Here is a 21564-nt window from a genome sequence, read left to right as displayed (position 1 = left end):
CGGTCACAACAGTAAAATCCAAAATGTACCATAAAAGTTTGTAGAAACATGTCAAACGATGTTTATTATCAATCCTCAGGTTGTTTTTGTCATAAATAATCGATAATATTTCAACCAGACAATATCTCCGTCAATAGAAAAGGAAAAACAAGAATGCACACTCCCGGTCACACGCAGAAAACATCTCTGGAAATGTCCACTGTCCACTCATTGAAAGTGGTGTTTCTCCCTCATTTTTCAGAGGAAAAGCCTGAAACAATGCCTAAAGACTGGCCACATGTAGTGGAAACCATAGGGATCGTGAACTGGGTCATAAGTCTTTGTATGGTGGATAGGCTTTCAACGGAAAAACAGCCATTTCAAAATAATAGCATTTCCTGGATGGATTTTCCTCAGGTTTTTGCCTGCCATATCAGTTCTGTCATACTCACAGACATTATTTTAGAATGTTTTCTATCCAATACTACCATGCATATGCATATCCTAGCTAGGTTAGATACACACAGACTGCTCAGGCAGTAGCAGCCAGACAGCCAGCCAGACCATCTAACGTCATTTCTGTGCTTGTAACGGTTTTCGTCGTCTGAAGAAGAGTAGTCAGACCAAAGCGCAGCGTGGTAAGTGTTTATGTTTTTTATTTACACTGAACACTAAACAAAATAACAAGAGAATAAATGAAACCGAAACAGTCCTGTAAGGTACTAAACAGAAAATAACTACCCACAAAACACAGGTGGGAAAAAGCTGCCTAAGTATGATTCTCAATCAGAGACAACGATAGACAGCTGCCTCTGATTGAGAACCACACCCGGCCAAACACAAAGAAATACAAAACATAGAAAATGAACATAGAATGCCCACCCAAATCACACCCTGACCAAACCAAAATAGAGACATAAAAAGCTCTTTACTGTCAGGGCGTGACAGTGCTCCCCATATTGTTCTGTCTTTAGTCATCCTATTTAGCTAGGCTAGACTGGCTAAGTATGCTGCAGAGCTGTCTGACAAAATAATTTAGCTAGTTCTTCAAAGTACATAAGGCATACATACTGTACTTTCACAAACTGTCTCTAACTTTCTATCTCATTGTTGTGTTTAGTACATTCGTCTCTCATTCGGTCTATACGGTCTGTGTGTAACTAACCTAACTTTGAAGGCGTAAGTGTATCCGAGCCGGAAATAACAGGCACAATGGATTATGATCTACATTTTTCATAGCTGTCTATTTAGAACCACAAACAGTTGCTTGCAGTAAGACCGCATGCAACGAGCTGTAAAGGGCCATAAAGCAAACAAGAAAATGCTCTTCCAGAGGTGGCGCTCCTAGTGGCTGGTGAATGCAGGAAAATGTCTACCTAATTTCTACCAGCATGTCACGTGTGCAACTACAGGTGAAAAAACTTTAGTTTACCTTTACTGTACACACAGAAACACAAAACTGCTCTCCCTCGCCTTCCATAACTTTATCCACCTGATTCCTGCTTACAAGCAAAACTCAAACAAGAAGTACCAGTGACAAGCTCAATGCAGAAATGGTCAGAAGAAGTGGATGCTAAGCTACAGAACTGTTTTGCTAGCGCAGACTAGAATATGATCCGGGATTCATCCGATGGCATTAAGGAGTTCACAACATCAGTTACCGGCTTCATAAAATAAGTGCATCGACGATGCTCAATATAGAAATGGTCCGAAGAAGCGGATGCTAAGCTACAGGACTGTGTTGCTAGCGCAGACTAGAATATGTTACGGGATTCATCCGATGGCATTGAGGAGTGCACCACATCAGTTACCAGCTTCATAAAATAAGTGCATCGACGACGTCGTCCCCACAGAGACCGTACGTACATATCCCAACCAGAAGCCATGGATTACAGGCAACATCTGCACTGAGCTAAAGGCTAGAGCTGCCACTTTCAAGGAGCGGGTCACTAATCCAGATGCTAATCTGCTACACCCAACTGGCAAGTGTCTTCACTGACATTTTCAACATCTCCCTGGTCCTGTCTGTAATACCTACTGTACATGTTTCAAGCAGACCACTATAGTTCCTTTGCCCAAGAACGCCAAGGTAACCTGTCTAAATGGCTATCGCCCCGTAGCACTGAGATCTGTAGCCATGAAATGCTTTGAAAGGCTGGTCATGGCTCACACCATCATCCCAAACACCCAGGACCCACTCAAATTCGCATACTGCCCCAACATATCCACAGATGGTGCAATCTATATTGCACTCCACACTGCCATTTCCCACCTGGACTAGAGGAACACCTATGTGAGAATGCTGTTCATTGACTACAGCTCAGCGTTCAACACCTTAGTGCCCTCCAAACTCATCACTAAGCTAAGGACTCTGAGTCTGAACACCTCCCTCTGCAACTAGATCCTGGACTTTCTGACCCCAGGTGGTGAGGGTAGGCAACAACACATCCACCCCGCTGACCTTCAACATGGGGGCCCCTCAGTGATATGTGCTTAGTCTCTTCCTGTACTCCCTTTTCACCCACAACTGCGTGACTGCACACAACGTCAGCAAGACAAAGGATCTGATCGTGGACTACAGGAAACAGGGTCGAACCCGCCGCCATTCATATCGACGCGGCTGTAGTGGAGCTGGTCGAGAGCATCAAGTTCCTTGGTGTCCACATTACAAAGGATCTATCATGGTCCACACACACCAACACAGTTGTAAAGAAGGCACGACAACACCCCTCAGGAGGCTGAAAATATTTGTCATGGGCCCTCAGCTCTTCAAACATTTCGACAGCTGCACCATTGAGACCATCTTAACTGGCTGCATCAACGCTTGGTATGGCAACTGCTTGGTATCCGACCACAAGGCGCTACAGAGGGTAGTGTGTACAACCCAGTACATAACTGGGGACGAGCTCCCAGCCATCCAGGACCTGTATACCAGGTGGTGTCAGAGGAAAGACATTAAACCTGTCAAAGACTGCAGCCACTCAAGTCATAGACTGTTCTCTCTGCTACTGCATAGCAAGTGATACCGATACACCAAGCCATAAGACTGCTAGATTGTTAGTTCATTAAATAGTTAACCGAATAGCTCCTCGGACTATCCGCATTGTACCCTTTTTGCACAAACTTTTTTAAATCGTCACATGCTGCTGCTACTGTTTAATATTTGTCACTTTATTCCTAGTTATATATACCCCAATTATCTCGTACTCCTGCACATCGACTCAGTACTGGTATATAAGTTAACATTACTCATTGTGTAGTTATTATGCGTTTTACTTTTGGGAAGGGCCCATGAGTAAGCATTTCCCTGTTAGTCTACACCTGTTGTTTACGAAGCATGTGATAAATAACATTTTATTTCATTTAATGGGTTCATTGTAGTTAATTACCACATTTCTGCGCTGAACCTAGTGGAATATTTGCTTATTGAAAAGTGCACTACTTTCAGCCAAGCGTCCCACATAGTTATTGACTTGATTTCTCTCTAGAGAAACAGTGCGTTGGGCTCACGAAAAAACGACGTCGGTCGTTTGTTTAATAAGTTGTTTAATAACCCCCCAAAATTCAAATAAAATCTGTTAATTACTCATCACTAAAGCACAGTGATAATACATGAGTCTGTTTTATACATAAACAACATATCTGACATTGTATTCCCATTTGAACATTTCTGTGCTTTTAAAAAGGTTGAAAGCGCAGTGATAGATATTAGGGTGGCAAAAATGTGACCGTTTTTTCATTGGAATTTAGTTTGTTAGATGGTTGAAAACATATTGATAACACATTGGAAATTCAACTCACATTTGGCTGTATTTTTCAGTGTGCAAATATACAGTAGGTTGTAATGTCATAGATCAAAGTTTCAACCAAACATTACCCAATCATCCATGTTGAAATGCCGTGGTGTGCCCAGTGGGAAGCAATCATAAGTACTGCACTATATAGGGAATAGGGTGCTATTTGGGAGGCAGTTAAACAGCCAGTACTGACCCAACCTGCATTATCAGGATACCAACTACAGCACTCATGTGTGAGAGAGAACACTGTACCACCTAGCCAGCATGAAGCAGAGAAAATAACATTTCCGTAGTATTCTGTCCACTGTGGTCCAGGGAACACATATATTTTTCTCTCCCCATTGTCATTTGCTTACTTTCCCTTAATAACATAGTTTTACAAAAATAAGACTGAAAGAGGCTTCACAATCTTTGCCAGTGTCACATTTAGCTGTAGTTGACTATTTAATTAAACATTTTACCCCCTTTTTCGATCTTGTCTCATCATTGCGACTCCCCAACGGGCTCAGGAGGGACAGGCAAAGGTCGGGTCATGCGTCCTCCGAAACATGACCTGCCAAGCCGTGCTTCTTAACACCCACCCGCTTAACCTGGAAGCCAGCTGCACTGTGTCAGAGAAAACAACGTTGACCGAGGTCAGCCTGCAGACTCCCGACCCGGCCACAAGGAGTCGCTATAGCGTCATGAGCGCCAATCCCTCCTCTAACCCAGACGACGCTGGGCCAATTATGCGCTGCCCCTATAGGACTCCCGGTCAATAGCTTAGACCACTGCGCCACTCGGGAGGCCCCCGTGGCTGTTGGTTTTTGATAGGAAGAGATGAGATTATAAAGGAGCTGTGTTGTTGTGCGGAGTCTACTGTGCTGCAGAGTTGTGGAAGTCTCAGTCAGCACTGCAGCTTTTCGGCTTATGTCAGTCATCTACACTACAGAGGTACCTGTATTGAGAGATAGGGAGGGAGGGATTTGAAAGTGACAAGCTTAAAGTGTAGTTCAAGAGAGCTACTTGTTTGGCTCAAGATTATATTTTTTATATTAATCAAACTCTTGGCTACTAACTAATTGATTAGTTAGTAATTAGTTAACTAACTGGATGGCAGGTAGTCTAGCGGTTAAGAGTGTTGGGCTAGCAACCAAAAGTTCTCAACCGAGAGTTTCACCAAGCCGACTAGGTGAAAAATCTGTTTCCCCTGAGCAAGGTACTTTACCCTAGTTGCTTTGGATAAGAGCATCTGGTAAATGATTTATTTACTGTTGGCAGGTGTTTCTTGAGGCTACCTTCATAATTCATATGACTAGGATGAAGGTCCCATTAAGTTCCTATTATTTTATATTATTTGTTCAATACCTTTCCTATTTTCTACTTCCCTTTTTATATACCTTCACAGTTGGCTTTTACAGGACATGTGGACATATACCAATGTTGCCATGAAAGTAACCCAGAATTGTGCAAAAGCATCGACAGCATCCAATTACACATAACCAATACCACTGATGACTGAAGAAATAGCCCACAAAAGACACAGGATGTGTGTGTAGATCCAGAACAGAGCGGTATTGACCAGCCCTTTTCCCAGGTGAGGAAGGCTCCCCGGTGCTCGATGTGTGTGTGACTATTGAACTAAGCTTAGAGCTAGTTTGTATTCCATTAAGCATCTCTGGGGCTTTGTGGTAGAAAAGAGTTTGCTGATGCCCAATTACAGTCTATAAATTATAATTGTCTATTTCTTTGTGTGTTCATCTTTGTATTCTCTGATCTATCTCTGGTGGTACTCGTTGTATTCCACTGTAATACTTTTATAATATTGTAATACATTTTTTGCCAGTATTTTAAAAATAGTATTTCCCCACTATGATCAGGAAGAGTGGAACTAATCTGATTGCAGTACAAGGTGATGCTTGAAAGAAAAAGACAATGATTCATAACCCCTCCATCTGATGGCAGTCTATAGGCCAAGCCCGTCTCATTAACTATATGTTCCATCTCAACGTGTTGCTACACAGCTTGCTAATATACCTTTCCACATGTGTTTCCCTGCAGATCCCAGTGAGAGTGTCTCCATCATGAGGCTGGTGTGGAAGTCCTTGGACAAGATGAGGTGTTTCCGTAAACGCTCCACCATCCCCTTCCTGGGGGTCCTGATCACCTGTCTACTCTTCCTCAATCTGTACATTGAGGATGGGTATGTGCTGGTGAGTCTGTATCTACGGCATCCAAATTAGGACGTTTTGTCTGATAACTGACAAATTCCTAATATGGATGCCATATCGTTCACTTAAAGGGGCAATACGCAATTGAAACAGTAACAAAGTGTAACTCCGGTCCCTGTTTTGGTAAAAAGCTGAGGGATGGGGCTGGAGTAATGTAACCACTCTCAAATTCATTGACAGAGCTATGGATGCAAGGACTAGCCATCCAGAAGTATAGTTTTAACCAAGTTCTGAGGGTTTATAGTGTTTGTTTACATATACTTGTTTACAAACATTGGATTAAAAGAGGCTTATATTTTTGGATTCTGATGGGGTACGACAGTGAAACTAAGTTAATGATGAGCCATTAATAGGTTATATTCTTTAAGAATCAATGGGTACATATCATTCATTTATAAGTCCAAAAATGTATGTAGCAACTGAAAGGCGAATGTGCCTTTCAGTCATCCAATCTCAAATATAAGGAGAAGACAGGCACCATCTAAAAACTTGGAATTAGATGGTACCTATCTTTCACATACATTTGGATTTGAGAAATGCAGATTTCCACTACTAATGGCATAGAATAGTATCCACATTAGTCCACTTTTTAGGTAGGACAACATCTGACTGAATTGTATTTTGGGGTGTACTAGCCTGTTGTACCACCCCCCTCCTCTTAAATCAAACAGCATCCAAGAGTTTACTCATGTATTTAACCATGTTGTCACTTTTATAGTTTCTTGTTTTCAAAAGGCAACATATTACAGTTTTCAGAGGCAAGGGATTTATTTCTTATTCATGATTCCATCGAATCTTGGTGATCATAACACATTATCTATATTTGTTATTTTAATTATGGGGGTGTGTGCATATTTTCAACAATCTGGTGCTCTCACGAAATATGTCAATATCAATGGTCTTAGAAATTTGAGAAATGTTCAAAGGAGATGACTTGACTTTGCTGTGTTTGTTTGTACAGTAGCTGAGATCAAATCAAATCAAAGTTTATTTGTAGACCTTACAGTGAAACGCTTACTTACAGGCCCTAACCAACAGAGATGAGATGAGACTTTGGTTTGTCTGGCATTGTCACGCCCTGACCATAGTTGTATGTTGTATGTTTCTATGTTTTGTTTGGTCAGGGTGTGATAGGAGTGGGCATTCTATGTTGTATGTCTAGTTTGTCTGTTTCTATGTGTTTGGCCTGATATGGTTCTCAATCAGAGGCAGGTGTTTTTCGTTGTCTCTGATTGGGAGCCATATTTAGGGAGCCTGTTTTGTCATTGTGGGTTGTAGGTGATTGTTCCTGTTTCCTGTGTGTTTGTGTTCACTATACGGGACTGTTACCTTGTTCGTTCGTTTGTCGGTTTATTGTTTTGTTTGTTTGTTTAAGTATTCTGATTAAAATGAATACTCACCACGCTGCATCTTGGTCCTCCTCTCTTTCGCCTAACGACGAGCGTTACAGGCATTCACAATGTGAAGTCGTCTCATCTCATCTGATCTGTTGTCTTTGTTCTGTGTTGTAGGAGGAGGATAAAAGACAACTGAGAGAAACATCAATGCATCCTTCAAACTCTGAGAGATATGTTCACACCTTTAGAGATCTCACAAATTTCTCTGGAACCATAAACGTCACATATCGTTACCTTGCTGGAACCCCTTTGCCTCGAAAGAGTGAGTGTATCATAGGATGTAGCATAGCATGTAGTGTGTAATTCATTGGCTGTCATTGCAAAAAAAATTATTAACAATGTCAAATTAGACACGAGAAATACATTGTAAAAACTTGTTTAAACAAATTATTAATAATACATTTTCGGGCAGTTGTTTCAACAATATGTAGCAACATTTTATATCAGAGATTAGATTTTATTTGGTCATCATGCACGTGATACATTTTTTAAGTCATATTTTAATCTACAGTGAAATAATATTTATGTTTTCGTTTACAGAATATCTAACCATTGGACTGTCGTCCGTCAAAAGAAAAAGAGGGAATTACCTCATGGAGACAATCAAATCCATTTTTGACCAGTCCAGTTATGAGGAACTGAAAGAGATTGTGGTGGTGGTTCACCTGGCGGACTTTGACCTGGCCTGGTGTGAAAACCTGGTGCAGGACATCTCCAGGAAGTTTGCCCACCACATCATCGCTGGGCATCTCCTGGTGATCCATGCCCCTGAGGAGTACTACCCATCACTGGATGGGCTGAAAAGGAACTACAACGACCCAGAGGACAGGGTACGCTTCCGCTCCAAGCAGAACGTGGACTACGCCTTCCTCCTCAACTTCTGCACCAACCTCTCAGATTTTTACATGATGCTGGAGGACGATGTGCTCTGCTCACGGAACTTCCTGACATCCCTGAAGAAGGTGGTCACCTCCAGGGAAGGCTCCTACTGGGTGATGTTGGAGTTCTCAAAGCTTGGCTACATAGGGAAGCTCTACCACTCAAGAGACCTTCCGCGACTGGCCCACTTCCTGCTCATGTTCTACCAGGAGATGCCTTGCGACTGGCTCCTTATTCACTTCCGGGGCCTGTTGGCCCAGAAAGATGTCATCCGCTTCAAGCCCTCTCTGTTCCAGCACATGGGCTACTACTCCTCATATAAGGGAGCAGAGAACAAGTTGAAGGATGATGACTTTGAAGAGGACTCTATTGATATCCCTGACAACCCTCCTGCCAGCATGTACACAAACATTAATGTATTTGAAAACTATGACGCCACCAAGGCTTATAGCAGTGTGGACGAATACTTTTGGGGGAAACCTCCCTCTACCGGAGACTTCTTTGTCATAGTATTTAACAAATCAACTAAAATAAGCAAAATCAAAATCTTGACAGGAACGGACGATCGTCAGAACGATATCCTGCACCATGGAGCTCTGGAAGTAGGAGAGAAGCTGGTGGGGACAAAGAGAGGAAGGCAGTGTTCTTCCTACATCACGTTAGGGGAGTTTAAAAATGGCCACATTGAGGTCAAAGATGTGGACCACAAGATTGCCTTTGCTATTGAGTGTATTCGTATTGTGGTAACTGCCAGTCAGAAAGAATGGCTGATTATTAGGAGTATAAGCTTGTGGACTACACAACCTCCCAGTCAATGAGGACAATACAAAAACTATCATCATACCATGTGGGTAACAGTTGGTTTACTAATTCATTTGACAATGTATTCATTTATTTACGTATTATTGTGTTTATTTATTGTTGCATGTGTTTATTTACTTAATTATTTATTTACCCATTTATTTCATTTTATAGTATATGTATTTATATTTTTATGTACAATTCAATCTAGAGTTTTTATATTTGAAACTATACTTTATTGCTTTTTACAATTAAGGAAAAATGTTTAATGATTGTCTGACTAACTACTTTAATGGATGTTGACCCGTTTTTATGAATGTGAGATCATGGGAAATATCTGTTGGCTATTATACTCATGTTGTACATCTTATTATTATTTATGTTTCTCAGTGTCTTTCCACATCAAAAGTAGCCTCTGGGTCCTCTGGACTTGAACAGTGTTGATTAAGAAATAGCACACCTGCAGACAAGTATAGCCTTAGGAACATAGTATTGCTCCAAATGTTCTTGCTATCAGAAAATAGCCCCATTCAGCCCTTTCCAAAGTAATCGTCATCCTTTACATCTTACCCTACAAGCATTATGATGGTCATTCTGTCTGTGAATATCCAGTGTGTCCATTCAATCCCTCCTATTAAGGCGGGCGTGGTGTTAGAGTGTTGGAGCGAGCTCTGCAAAAGTATTTCTCTGGCACTTTCTCTGGCGCCGTATGTTCCATCAGAGCCGCTGACAGAAGAACAATGTTTGTTTTCACCCTTCTTCTCTAACATCTCAGATTGGCGCGCACAGTACGGAATGGGGTGGAACTGATATTTGCCTTTTTTTTTGTCACCACAGCAGACTTTTACCGGAGTAAATTGGTCTGTGTTAGGAGCGCTCTGCTCTCTACACCAGCAAACAACAACACCCCTGGAGCTAGGGTCTCAAGTAAATTCACTCTCTTTACCCAATGATGTGCTCTCAGGCACTAAAGGATCTTCTCTTAGAATGTTTCTGTAATATAGAAACAAATCAACTTTATTTACTCTGTGTGGTGCCTGTGGGCCATGGTAAACTCAAATCAAATCAAATTGTATTTGTCACAGGCTTTGTAGACAACAGGTGTAGACTAATAATGAAACACTTACTTACGGGTCCCTTTCCAACACTGCAGAGTTAAAGATAATAATTTTTTATTTAAATAAAATAGAACTAGTGACATGAGGAATAAATACACAGTGAATAACGAATACAAATAAAGAGTAAAAATAACATGGCTATATATAGGAAGTAGAAGATACTATATACAGGGTGTACCAGTACCGAGACGATGTTCAGGAATACAAGGTCATTGAGGTAGTGTCAGGATGTAGTGTACTGTACATATGCACTGCCTTCAGAAAGTATTCAGACCCCTTTACCTTTTCCACCTTTTTTTTAGGTTACAGCCTTATTCTAAAATTGAATCAATTGGTTTTTTTTCTCAATCTACACACAATACCCCATAATGACAAAGCAAAAATAAGTTTGTAGAAATTTTGGCAAATTTATCAAAATAAAACAATTTGAAATACGACATTTACATAAGTACCCTTTACTCAGTACTTTAGGTGCTTTTTGGCAAACTCGAAGCGGGCTGTCATGTCATGCTTTTTAATGAGGAGTGGCTTCCGTCTGGCCACTCTACCATAAAGGTCTGATTGGTCGAGTGCTAGTGCTGAAGAGATGGCTGTCCTTCTGGAAGTTTCTCCCATCTCCACAGAGGAACTTTAGTGCTCTGTCAGAGTGACATCCCTGACCAAATCAATTCAAATGTTATTGTTCACATACATATATTTAGCATTTCTCCCCCGATTGCTCCGTTTGGCCAGGCGGCCAGCTCTAGGAAGAGTCTTTGTGGTTCCTAACGTCTTCCATTTAAGAATGATGGAAGCCACTGTGTACTTGGGGACCTTCAATGCTGCAGAAATGTTTTGGTACCCTTCCCCAGATCTGTGCCTCGACACAGTCCTGTCTCGGAGCTCTACAGACAATTCCTTTGACATCATGGCTTGGTTTTTACTCTGACATGCACTGTCAACTGTGGGACCTTATATAGACAGGTGTGTGCCTTTCCAAATCATGTCCAGTCAATTGAATATATCACAGGTGGGCTCCAATCAAGTTGTAGAAACATTTCAAGGATGATCAATGGAAACAGGATGCACCTGAGCTCAATTTCGAGTCTCATAGCGAATGGTCTGAAAACTTATGTAAATAAGGTAGTTCTGTTTTTATTTTTAATACATTTGCTAACATTTCTAAGAACCTGTTTTGTCCTAAAGGGGTATTGTGTGTAGATTGATGGAATAAGACTGTAATGTAAGAAAATGTGGAAAAAGTCAAGGGTGCTGAATACTTTCCGAAGGCACTGTAAGTAGGGGTAAAGTGACTAGGCACAGGTAGATAATAGACAGTAGCATATGTGGTGAGTGTGTGCGTGTGTGCGTGCATGGCGTCAGTATGCTGCATGTGTGTGTGGGAGTACAGTGCCTTCAGAAAGTATTCATACCCGTTCACTCATCCCACACATTTTGTTGTGTTACAGCCTGAATTCAAAATTGATTAAATTGATTTATTTACTTCACCCATCTACACACACTACCCCATATTAACAAAGTGAAAGCATGTTTTTATAAATTGTAGCAAATGTATTGAAAACGAAATTTACATAAGTATTCATACCCTTGAGTCAACACTTTTTGTAGAAGCACCTTTGGCAGCGTCTCTGAGAACTTTCCACACCTGGATTGTGCAACATTTGTCCATTATCCTTTTCAAAATTCTTCAACCTTGGTCAAATTGTTTGTTCCCTCCTGTCCTCTTCTCTTTCTGATATTCTGCATAGCAACAGGGACATGTGACAAACCAGTGGTTCCCAAACTTTTCATAGTCCCGTACCCCTTCAAACATTCAACCTCCAGCTGCGTACCTCCTCTAGCACCAGGGTCAGCGCACTCTCAAATGTTGTTTTTTGCCATCATTGTAAGCCTGCCACACACACACACTATACGATACATTGTGTTGTTATTTCGCTGAAACCTAGATGGTTTAATTTTATTTTTGGCAGTGAAACGAGGCTACTCAAGAGGCGAGAGAAAAAACTCACCCAAATGTATAGCCCCATTGGAAAATCTATATATATTTTTTATGTGAATCACATTTCTATTTGGCGTACCCCCGACAGCATTACACGTACCCCTGTGGGTATGCGTACCCCAGTTTGAGAATACCTGTGATAGAAAGCCTGACCTCTCCCCTCTCTGGGCCCCAGGTGATTGAGGCCCATATGAGGGAGGAAGTGCAACTGCCAACACCAGCCTCCAAAGGGATATATTCTAACAAGAGTTTTACAGTTTTAGAGAGGCGGGTGAGTGCCTACTCCAACTACGGCAGGGTGGCCACACGCCTCCCCGCGGATGAGCGACGCCGACTGAGACAGTTGGGGCTCTGTCCCTATTGTGGGGGCAATGTCCGAACTGTGTCTGGTACGTCCCAAAACGGAATCCTCGAGAGCAGAAGGATGGCCCTGTGATCATCTGTCTCCTGGGTTAGTCTTGAGTTATCCATCATCACTTTCCGCCATACCTTTTTTTGGTATCGATTTCACTCATCTCTTGTTTCTACAGCTCTAGTGGATTCCGGTGCCGGGGAGAATTTTATTAACCAGGCCCTTGCCTCCTCCCTGCACATCACCTCATACCCGCTCTCCTCTCTGTTTCCCATCCAAGCGTTGGATATGCGACCATTGGGATCCGGCACTATTACGCATGTCACAGGTCCACTCACCCTCACCGTGGTCCCCAAGCACCAGGAAAGCCTTCCCTTCCTCATCACCTTCACACCGATGCACAAAGTCATCCTCGGCCTCCCGTGGCTGCAACTTCATAATCCCACCATCTCCAGGTCAGAGAGGAGGATTACCACCTGGGGACCAGGATATCAGAGGACCTGCTTTTCCGCACCTTGTGGTTCCACATAGGCCCTATCAGTGTCTACCAGCCCATCAATCGGTCCTCCTGTATCGTTGGCACTTGGTTTTGGGGCGTAGATGCAGACATCCGCCAGGCTCTGGAGAGGGAAACTGCTCCTTCGACCTGCCCTCCGGAGTGCATCTACGCCCCCTCGGGGGTCGGTTGCTGACCTGAGCACACGCATCCCTCGCCGCTGGACCCCCATGTATCACCCGCACCACTCAATCCCTTTCTGAGAAATACTGATTGCCCCCTTTGGCGCGGGACGTTGCACACTGTCAACTCAAGTTAAGTATGTACTCAATCTAAATCTCCCCGGCACACTCCAGCAGGTAAACTTATTCCCCTTCCCATGCCTCAGCGTCCCTGGTCTCATCTGTCCATTGATTTCGTCACTGATCTCCCCTCTGATGGTTTCACCACCATTTTGGTGGTTGTGGACAGATTCACAAAATCATGCCGCTTCATCCCTCTCTGGTCTCCCTACCCTTCTCTAGGTCGCTGAGGCACTGTTCCAGCAGGTCTTTCGTCACTATGGCCTTCCGGAGGATATCGTCTCCGATCGTGGCCCCTAATTCACATCACGTGTATGGAAGGCTTTCATGGAGAAGCTGGGGGCCTCAATCTAACTGGCAGGTGCAGAGGATGAACCAGGAGCTGGGAGGTTCATGAGGAGTCACTGCCAGAACCGGCAGGGGGAGTGGGCCCGATTCCTTCCTTGGACTGAATACGTCTAGAATTCCTTGTGACACTCTTCCACTGTGCTGACTCCCAGTGTGTTCTGGGTTATCAGCTGGCCCTGGCTCTGTGGACTCCAAGCCAGACCGAAGCTGCTGCAGTGGACGAGTGGTTCAGGCACGTAGAAGAGGTATGGAACGATGCCCACGTGAGAGTCCAGCGCCCTGCCTGCTGTCAGAAAGAGCAGGTGGATCGCCACCGCTGTGAAGCTCCCGTGTTCCATCCTGGTGATCACGTCAGGCTCTCCACCAGGAACCTCCCACTCCGCCTGCCCTGTTTGTGGGGCCGTTCAGGGTATCTAAAGGGACAATGAGGTAACTTACAGGTTACAACTCCCCACTAACTACCGGATCTCACCATCTTTTCATGTTTCCCTCCTCATGCCGGTGGTTCCTGGTCCCCTGGCTGATGCCGTGCCCCACGACACCCCTTCACCTCCCTTGGATATCGAGGGGAGCCCTGCCTATGCTGTCAGATCACTCCTGGACTCCCGACGTTGTGGGGGTCGGCTCCAGTACCTGGAGGACTGGGAGGGGTATGGTCCAGAGGAGCGGTGCTGGGTTCCGGTGGACGACATTGTAGATCCCAACATCATCCGAGAATTCCACCTTCGCCGAATGGCCCGGTCCTCTCCCTTGGGGCCGTCCTTCTGGAGGGGGGGGGGGGGGGTACTGTCACGTTTACTCCTCCTCTCCAGCGCACTACTAACCACCGGTCTCGGCAATTACCCACATCTGACAACCCTCATTATGCACACCTGCACCCCATCATGAGGCATATCTGAGCTGTGTTCGAATACCCATACTAACATACTGTATACTACATACTATTAGTTCATTATTATATTATAGTTCATTATTGTATACTGTAAATGAACGGTATCCTTTCAGTTGAGCGTACTAGCGCTTCGCTGTCTATCGGAAGTTGAAGCTGTTGCCATGCAACCTCTTGCTAGCTTGTTGGCATAACACATTTCTAGCTAGACTGTTTGTAAATTCAATCTGGAGTCCAGGGTGCGCTCGTATATTAAGGGCGTTGTCAGATTGTCCGTTCATAAATTCAGAGCGTTTTTTCTCTTGGAGAGTTCAGAGCGCATAGTGGAAGCTCTGACTGAGGAGTAGGGTTGATCCGAGCGTTCTGACCTCACAATGGCAGTCAAGCTATATGGCTAACTTGCTAGCTACTTCCAGACACAAATGAGAGAACACCTCACTCTGACCATTTTACTCGCTGGTAGGCAGTTTTTATGTTATAAAGAGGGTTGGTGACCGTAGCTGCTGCTGGCAACAATTTAATGACACTTTTTCTGCTGACTTACTGACACATTCAACGGGTGTCGAGCGTTCATCAATTAATCAGTTATTCTGTGCTCTGCCTCTGGCAGTCAGACGAGTAGATAGCCAGATCGAATTTACGAACGGACCCGAACAACTAACCTCGCTTAGTTAAGTTATGAATGACATGAATAATCAAGTCAATAAACGTTGAGTAGTTAGTTAGATAGCCTGAAGTAAATATACTGGCAAGTTCGATATACTTGTAGCCAAACTGACGTCACAGTAGGTAGCTAACATACCCGGTACATACTGCTGTAATATGCTATGCGGTTCGTAAGGACAGCGTAGCTAACAAATTGTCAGCCAACATAACGTGTAATGTAACTTATTTGAAAAGTCATTACTTTAATACATTGCTTAACATTTGTCATAATTAGTTAAAGCAAAGAATTAGTATCCACTCTCATCTGTCTTCCGCTGTATATTTTCCACCATTTTCTTCAAATCTGAACCTTATGAAGCCATGCCCATTTTTGGAAGAATTGCATTATGGGCTCTAAAAGCAAGGAAATAGTGTCCACTGCGTGTATACTTCGTATTTTGATGAATTTAGTATGACATCCGGGAACTTTTGGTATACTAACTATATCCATACTATGACCACTAAGCATACTATATACTAAATTTACATCACAAATAGTATGGTTAGTGCAGTTAGTATGAGTATTCGAACACAGCTCTGGACTCCATCACTACCCTGATTACTCCCCTTCATCTAGCACTCCCTAGCATCACTCTTCAGGCAGTATTGGTTATGTTTCCTTGTCAGACGGTTCTCTTGTGTTGTATTGGTCTACGTTCATTATTATTAAACTCACTAACTACCCTTGCTTCCTGACTCCCTGTGCCAACGTTGAATCTGTGTTTGAAATGTACTGCTAGACTGAGGGACCTTACAATTATTTGAAGTAGTCTTTCAAAAATCATGTTGCACACGTTGAGTCCATGCAACTTATTTGAATTGTTAAGCTAATTTTTACTCCTGAACTTATTTAGGCTTGCCGTAACTGTTACATCTGCTCCTGCAATGCCCTCTACTGCTCATCCTGTGTCTCCTTGACCTGCCGCCACTCCCCCAGTACTCTCTCCCTCTCTCTCTCTCTCTGTGTATCTGTGATTGTGTGGGGGCGGAGACAGGTGTGCTGGAGTCAGAGCAGATCCCCACCAGCTGCAACCTGTTCCATAATCAAGACCTCTATAAATACTCAGACCTGCCACTTCCACGCTACCAGCTCATAATCTCTGCTCAGTCAGTCTACGGTTCTAGCCGTTTGTTACTATTCAGATCCTGTTGTGCCTGTTTTCCTTGCCTGACGCTGTTTTCGCCTCAGCTACAGTTCTGCCCGCTCTGACTCTGGTACCTGTCTCCAATCCCACGTCTCGACCATCCTGCTACTCTGTCCTGGATTCCCCACTCTACTACTCCCTACTCCCTACTAATCCCCCTCCGGACCCGTTTACACTGTCTCAACCCCTCTCGCTCCAGCCTCAGCCTCCGCACCTGGTTTCCAGCAACCTGCCCGTGCTTCCCCTGACCTGCACTCCATCCCCCTGTGTTTCAATAAATACCTTGGTTACTTCATCCCAGTCCCCTTGTCTGAGTCTGCTCTTGGGTTCCCCAGTTCCACTACACGTAACAATAACGAAGGGGTTGAATACTTTTCAGCTTGTCATTTTGTCATTTCAAAACAATTCCACTTTCACATGGGGTATTGTGTGTAGGCCAGTGACAAATAATTTTTAATTTCAGGCTGTAACAACAAAATGTGTAAAAAATCACGGGGTGTGAATACTTTCTGAATGCACTGTATGTAGTGTGTGTTGGGGTCACTGTATGTGTGGGTAGAGTCTAGTGTGTGTGTGCAAAAAAATGGGAAATGCAGGTAGTCAGGGTAGTCATTTGATTAACTATTTAGCAGTGTTTAGATTTTTTCTGGCTTGGGGGTATAAGCTGTGCAGGGTCCTGTTGGTTCCAGACTTGGTGCATTGGTACCGCTTGCCATGTGGTTGCAGAAACCACTGTCTGTGGCTTGGTTGGCTGGAGTCTTTGACAATTTGTAGGCCTTCCTCTGACACCACCTGGTAGCGGTCCTGGATACCAGGGAGCTCGGCCCCAGTGATGTACTGGGATGTACGCACTACCCTCTATAGTGCCTTGCGGTCAGATGCCAAGCAGTTGCCATAGCAAGCGTTCATGTAGACCAGGGGTGGGTATCTCCAGTCCCTGGGGGCCTGATTGGTGTCACACTTTTTCTCCGTCCCTAGCAAACACAGCTGATTAATCAAATTGCATTCTAAATTGAAGATCATGATTAGGCGATTATTGGCGTCAGGTGTGTTATCTGAAGCAAAACTGTGACAGCAATCAGGCTCTCAAGGACTGGAATTGCCGACCCCTGATGTAGACTCTCAAGATGCTCTCTATAGCGCAGCTGTATAAATTATTGAGGATCTGAGGGCCGATACACAATTTTTTCAGCCTCCTGAGGGGGAAGAGGCGTTGTCGTGCCGTCTTCACGACTGTTGGTGTGTTTAGATCATGATAGATCCTTAGTGATGTGGACAACTAGGAACTTGTAGCTCTGCACTACAGCCTTGTCGATGTGAATGAGGGCATACTCAGCCCTCCCGTTTCCTGTAGTACACAATCAGCTCCTTTGTCTTACTGACGCTGAGGCAGAGGTTGTCTCTGACCTCCTGCCTGTAGGCTGTCTCGTCATCGGTGATCAGGTCTACCACCGGCGTGTTGTCGGAAAACATAGTGATGGTGTTTGAGTCGTACGCGGCCACAAAGTCATGGATGAACAGGGAGTACAGGAGGGGACGGATGTGTTGTTGCCTACCCTCAACACCTGGGGGCAGCCTGTCAGGAAGTCCAGGATCCAGTTGTAGAGGGAGGTGTTCAGTCCCAGGGAATTTAGCTTAGTGATTAGCTTTGAGTGTACGGTGGTGTTGAACTCTGAGCTTTAGTCAATGAACAGCATTCTCACGCAGGTGTTCCTTCTGTGGAATGCAAACGAGGTTGCGTCATCTGTGGATCTGTTGGTGAGTTGTGCGAATTGGAGTGGGTCCATGGTGTCTGGGATGATGGTGTTGATGTGAGACATTTCAAAGCATTTCATGGCTACAGATGTGTGTGCTTCGGGGCGATAGTCATTCAGTAAGGTTACCTTGGTGTTCTTGGGCACAAGGACTATGGTGGCCTGCTTGAAACATGTTGGAATTACAGACTGGCTCAGGGAGAGGTTGAAAATGTCAATGAAAACACTTGCCAGCTGGTCAACGCATGCTCTGAGTATGGCCTTGTGAATGTGAAACTTTTTAAAGATCTTACTCACATCGGCTATGGAGAGTGTGATCACGTAGTAGTCCGGAACAGATGGTGCTCTCACTCAGGATTCAGCATTCTGCAGCGATACGCCATCCCATTTGGTTTGCGCTTAGTGGGACTATCATTTGTTTTTCAACTGGACAATGACCCAGAACACACCTCCAGGCTGTGTAAAGGCTATTTGACCAATAAGGAGAGTGATGGAGTGCTGCATCAGATGACCTGGCCTCCACAATCACCAACCTCCACCCAATTGAGATGGTTTGGGATGAGTTGGAACGCAGGGTGAAGGAAAAGCAGCCAACAAGTGCTCAGGATATGTGGGAACTCCTTCAAGACTGTTGGAAAATCATTCTGGGTGAACCTTGTTGAGAGAATGTGTGCGCGAAGCTGTCATCATGGCAAAGGGTGGCTACTTTCAAGAATCTCAAATATATTTTGATTTGTTTAACACTTTTTTGGTTACAACATGATTCCATATGTGTTATATCATAGTTTTGATGTCTTCACTATTATTCTACAATGTAGAAAATAGTAAAAATGAAGAAAAACCTTAAATGAGTGTGTGTCCAAACGTTTGACTGGTACTGTATGTACAGTCACTGTGGGAACGACGTTGTCAATGCACTTATTAATGAATCCGGCTGATAGTAAACTAGTAGTAAACTCCTCCATGCCATCCCATGAATCCTGGAACATACTTCCAGTCTGTGCTAGCAAAACAGTCTTCTAGCTTACTATGTACTGTGTTTTGGTACAGTACATACAATGTACTGTATCATAATACCTCCGGCAAGAACTTAAAGCCAGAGGTTGTAAGATTTTCCGTATTGTCAACGAATAGTATATACCTACCATTTTGAAGAAAATGACATGTACAAAGAATTCTCAAATAAGATACGGACAACGACTTAGCTTATTAAAGCTGTAGAATCACTTGTCCTCTTCCTTTCCACACGCCTATTTTCAGCATCAAAAAATCAGTCAAATCTTACAACAATACAATCACGTGATGAATGTTGACATTGACCAATGTTCTGGTGAAATACTCAAGGTGCAAGGCAGGGGCACGGTTTGACAGCATATTTATGAAATGCCTTGTTATGTTATACCCACTGTTCCATGTTGTTCTCCCGTTCGCTCTTGTTCAGAGTCACAGATTGACTTTCTCCATTACAGGTAGTAACACTAGTACAGATTGTTCTGGGAAAGCCTTTCGCCTATGACGCTGATCTATCCATAACAAGCTTCTGTGTGCCAAATCACCTTGAAGAACAACATAACATCACCTCTTGAACGTGAATTCGTTCTTGTCAAACATTTTATGACCTGAGGCCCTAACCTCTTACAATATGACTTTTTTTGTCATATTTGTCATATATATGAAGTCCCCCTGAGACTTTTCTTGATAAAAAAAAAAAGTCACTATATAATGTAACTTGTGTGTGACATTCACTATTGATAGATTCTCCTTTGAACAGAGCCAACGAATCAGGTACATGTACTACCTGTGTACTACCTGTAATAAAACAGCTTTAGACTGGGACATATGTCATCCTAAAGCAGTAGAATCCCTGGTTTTCCTGTAATCCCTGGGTATATTCCTGGGATAGAGATTGGTATATATTCCCTGATATAAATCCCAGGAGGTCATTGTACATGGCTATTACTAGAGGGGAAATTGCTGTCCATGCTGAAGAAAGGTGCGAGTAAAAAACAGTTGTACACTGCAGATGTATTTTTACATTTACATCTTGGGGGAAAACATAGAAATCCAAATAAATTCGCTCAGCTCAGTGTCAACAAACTACTGTATACAGTTGCTTACTTGTCTTCAAACCGCAATATCTCGTAACACACTCCTAACATATAGATTATGTGGTAGCAAATGTACCCCATTAAATCATTTGAGGGTGTTTTTTTATATAATTTACAGCAGATTACATTTACATTTAAGTCATTTAGCAGACGCTCTTATCCAGAGCGACTAGTAGCCATGCTACCCAAGATCCTTCTGTCACTGTTCCCATAACTTGGAAATAACAAGCATAAGCAGTGTATTGATGGAAATTCTAGGTTGTTGGGAAGTTTTGCTGTTTTCCAATGGCGAGTGTACGAAGATGCATGCATCTGAACACCAAGGTTTAAGTGGGTAATCAAATTATTTGATATGCCAGGATCTATAAACTTGTTGATTAGCATCTGCAATTGAACTCAACTAAAAATGTACTTGGATTGTGACTAGATGCTTACCAATACTACCTTACTAAAAAACAGGTTCAATCTCACTTGTGCTATTTTGTTCAGTGGGGAGAATGTGTTGAAGTGTTGTTTTGGTGTTGTATTTTTTCCAACATTGTTCGTCAAACAGTACTGTATGTATATTATTGTAAAATGACATATATTTTTTTACATGTATCATTTCAAATGTTGTAATGTATATATATTGTCTTTAAAATATATTTAAATGAAACTAAATTAATGCCAATAACTTTGGGGGAAAGGCATTGACTTTGGAAAAGTCTACCACTACTTATCAAAATGGGAAACATTCTGTGAGAAATTGCACTGCACAAAATGATGAATAATGACATCTTTGTCTGTATCAGTATAGGGCATGCATATGGTATTTGGTAAAAGAGAGATTGAGAGCAAGTAAACCTTGGATCAATACAGTATGTATTTTAATAATGTCTTTGCCTGAACATGTTACAGTATGTTTTAATATAGAAATATTTACAAATAAATGTCGATCACACAATTTGGCTACCCTCGTCAGAGTGCAAATAAAAAAGATAACTGTTGTGACATTTGCCTATCCTTGAAAATGCCAGCAAGAGCAGGAATGCAACATGTTTGACTCAGATCTCAGAGTAGCCGAGAGAAAAATCCATACTTTATTCATTTCAATATTCATGTGCTTTCTGCCTTTTTATTGCCTTTTTACTGCATACTCAATGTCTGAACTTTTTAAAACAGTGCTTCATCATGGTCTTCATTATATGGTCTCCTTACGCCGCAGAAGGGAGATGATGTGCATTACACCGTGCTTAAGAGAGAAGTCATAGACAACAGACCTCAAGTAAAAGGATGGTTCTGAAAG

The 21564-nt window shown here is 43.0% G+C and overlaps 1 protein-coding gene across 2 annotated transcripts in view; it reads left to right on the top strand.

Moving 5' to 3' along the window:
* Positions 1 to 21269, top strand: part of LOC129866710 (alpha-1,3-mannosyl-glycoprotein 4-beta-N-acetylglucosaminyltransferase C-like) — a 215563-nt gene extending 194294 nt beyond the window's left edge. For both annotated transcript variants that reach the window (XM_055939540.1, XM_055939541.1), the window contains 3 exons: positions 5817 to 5968; positions 7498 to 7645; positions 7924 to 21269. In XM_055939540.1, the coding sequence (XP_055795515.1) occupies positions 5840 to 5968; positions 7498 to 7645; positions 7924 to 9080 (1434 nt within the window). In that variant the 5' untranslated portion in view covers positions 5817 to 5839 and the 3' untranslated portion in view covers positions 9081 to 21269. The remainder of the gene's footprint in view (positions 1 to 5816; positions 5969 to 7497; positions 7646 to 7923) is intronic.
* The last annotated feature ends 295 nt before the right edge of the window (positions 21270 to 21564 follow it).

The sequence above is a fragment of the Salvelinus fontinalis genome, chromosome 12 (assembly GCF_029448725.1).
Source record: "Salvelinus fontinalis isolate EN_2023a chromosome 12, ASM2944872v1, whole genome shotgun sequence".
In the NCBI taxonomy this organism is placed as follows: Eukaryota; Metazoa; Chordata; class Actinopteri; order Salmoniformes; family Salmonidae; genus Salvelinus; species Salvelinus fontinalis.
Note: the sequence above shows the minus strand (reverse complement) of the source record. Positions and strands in the feature narration are given on the sequence as shown.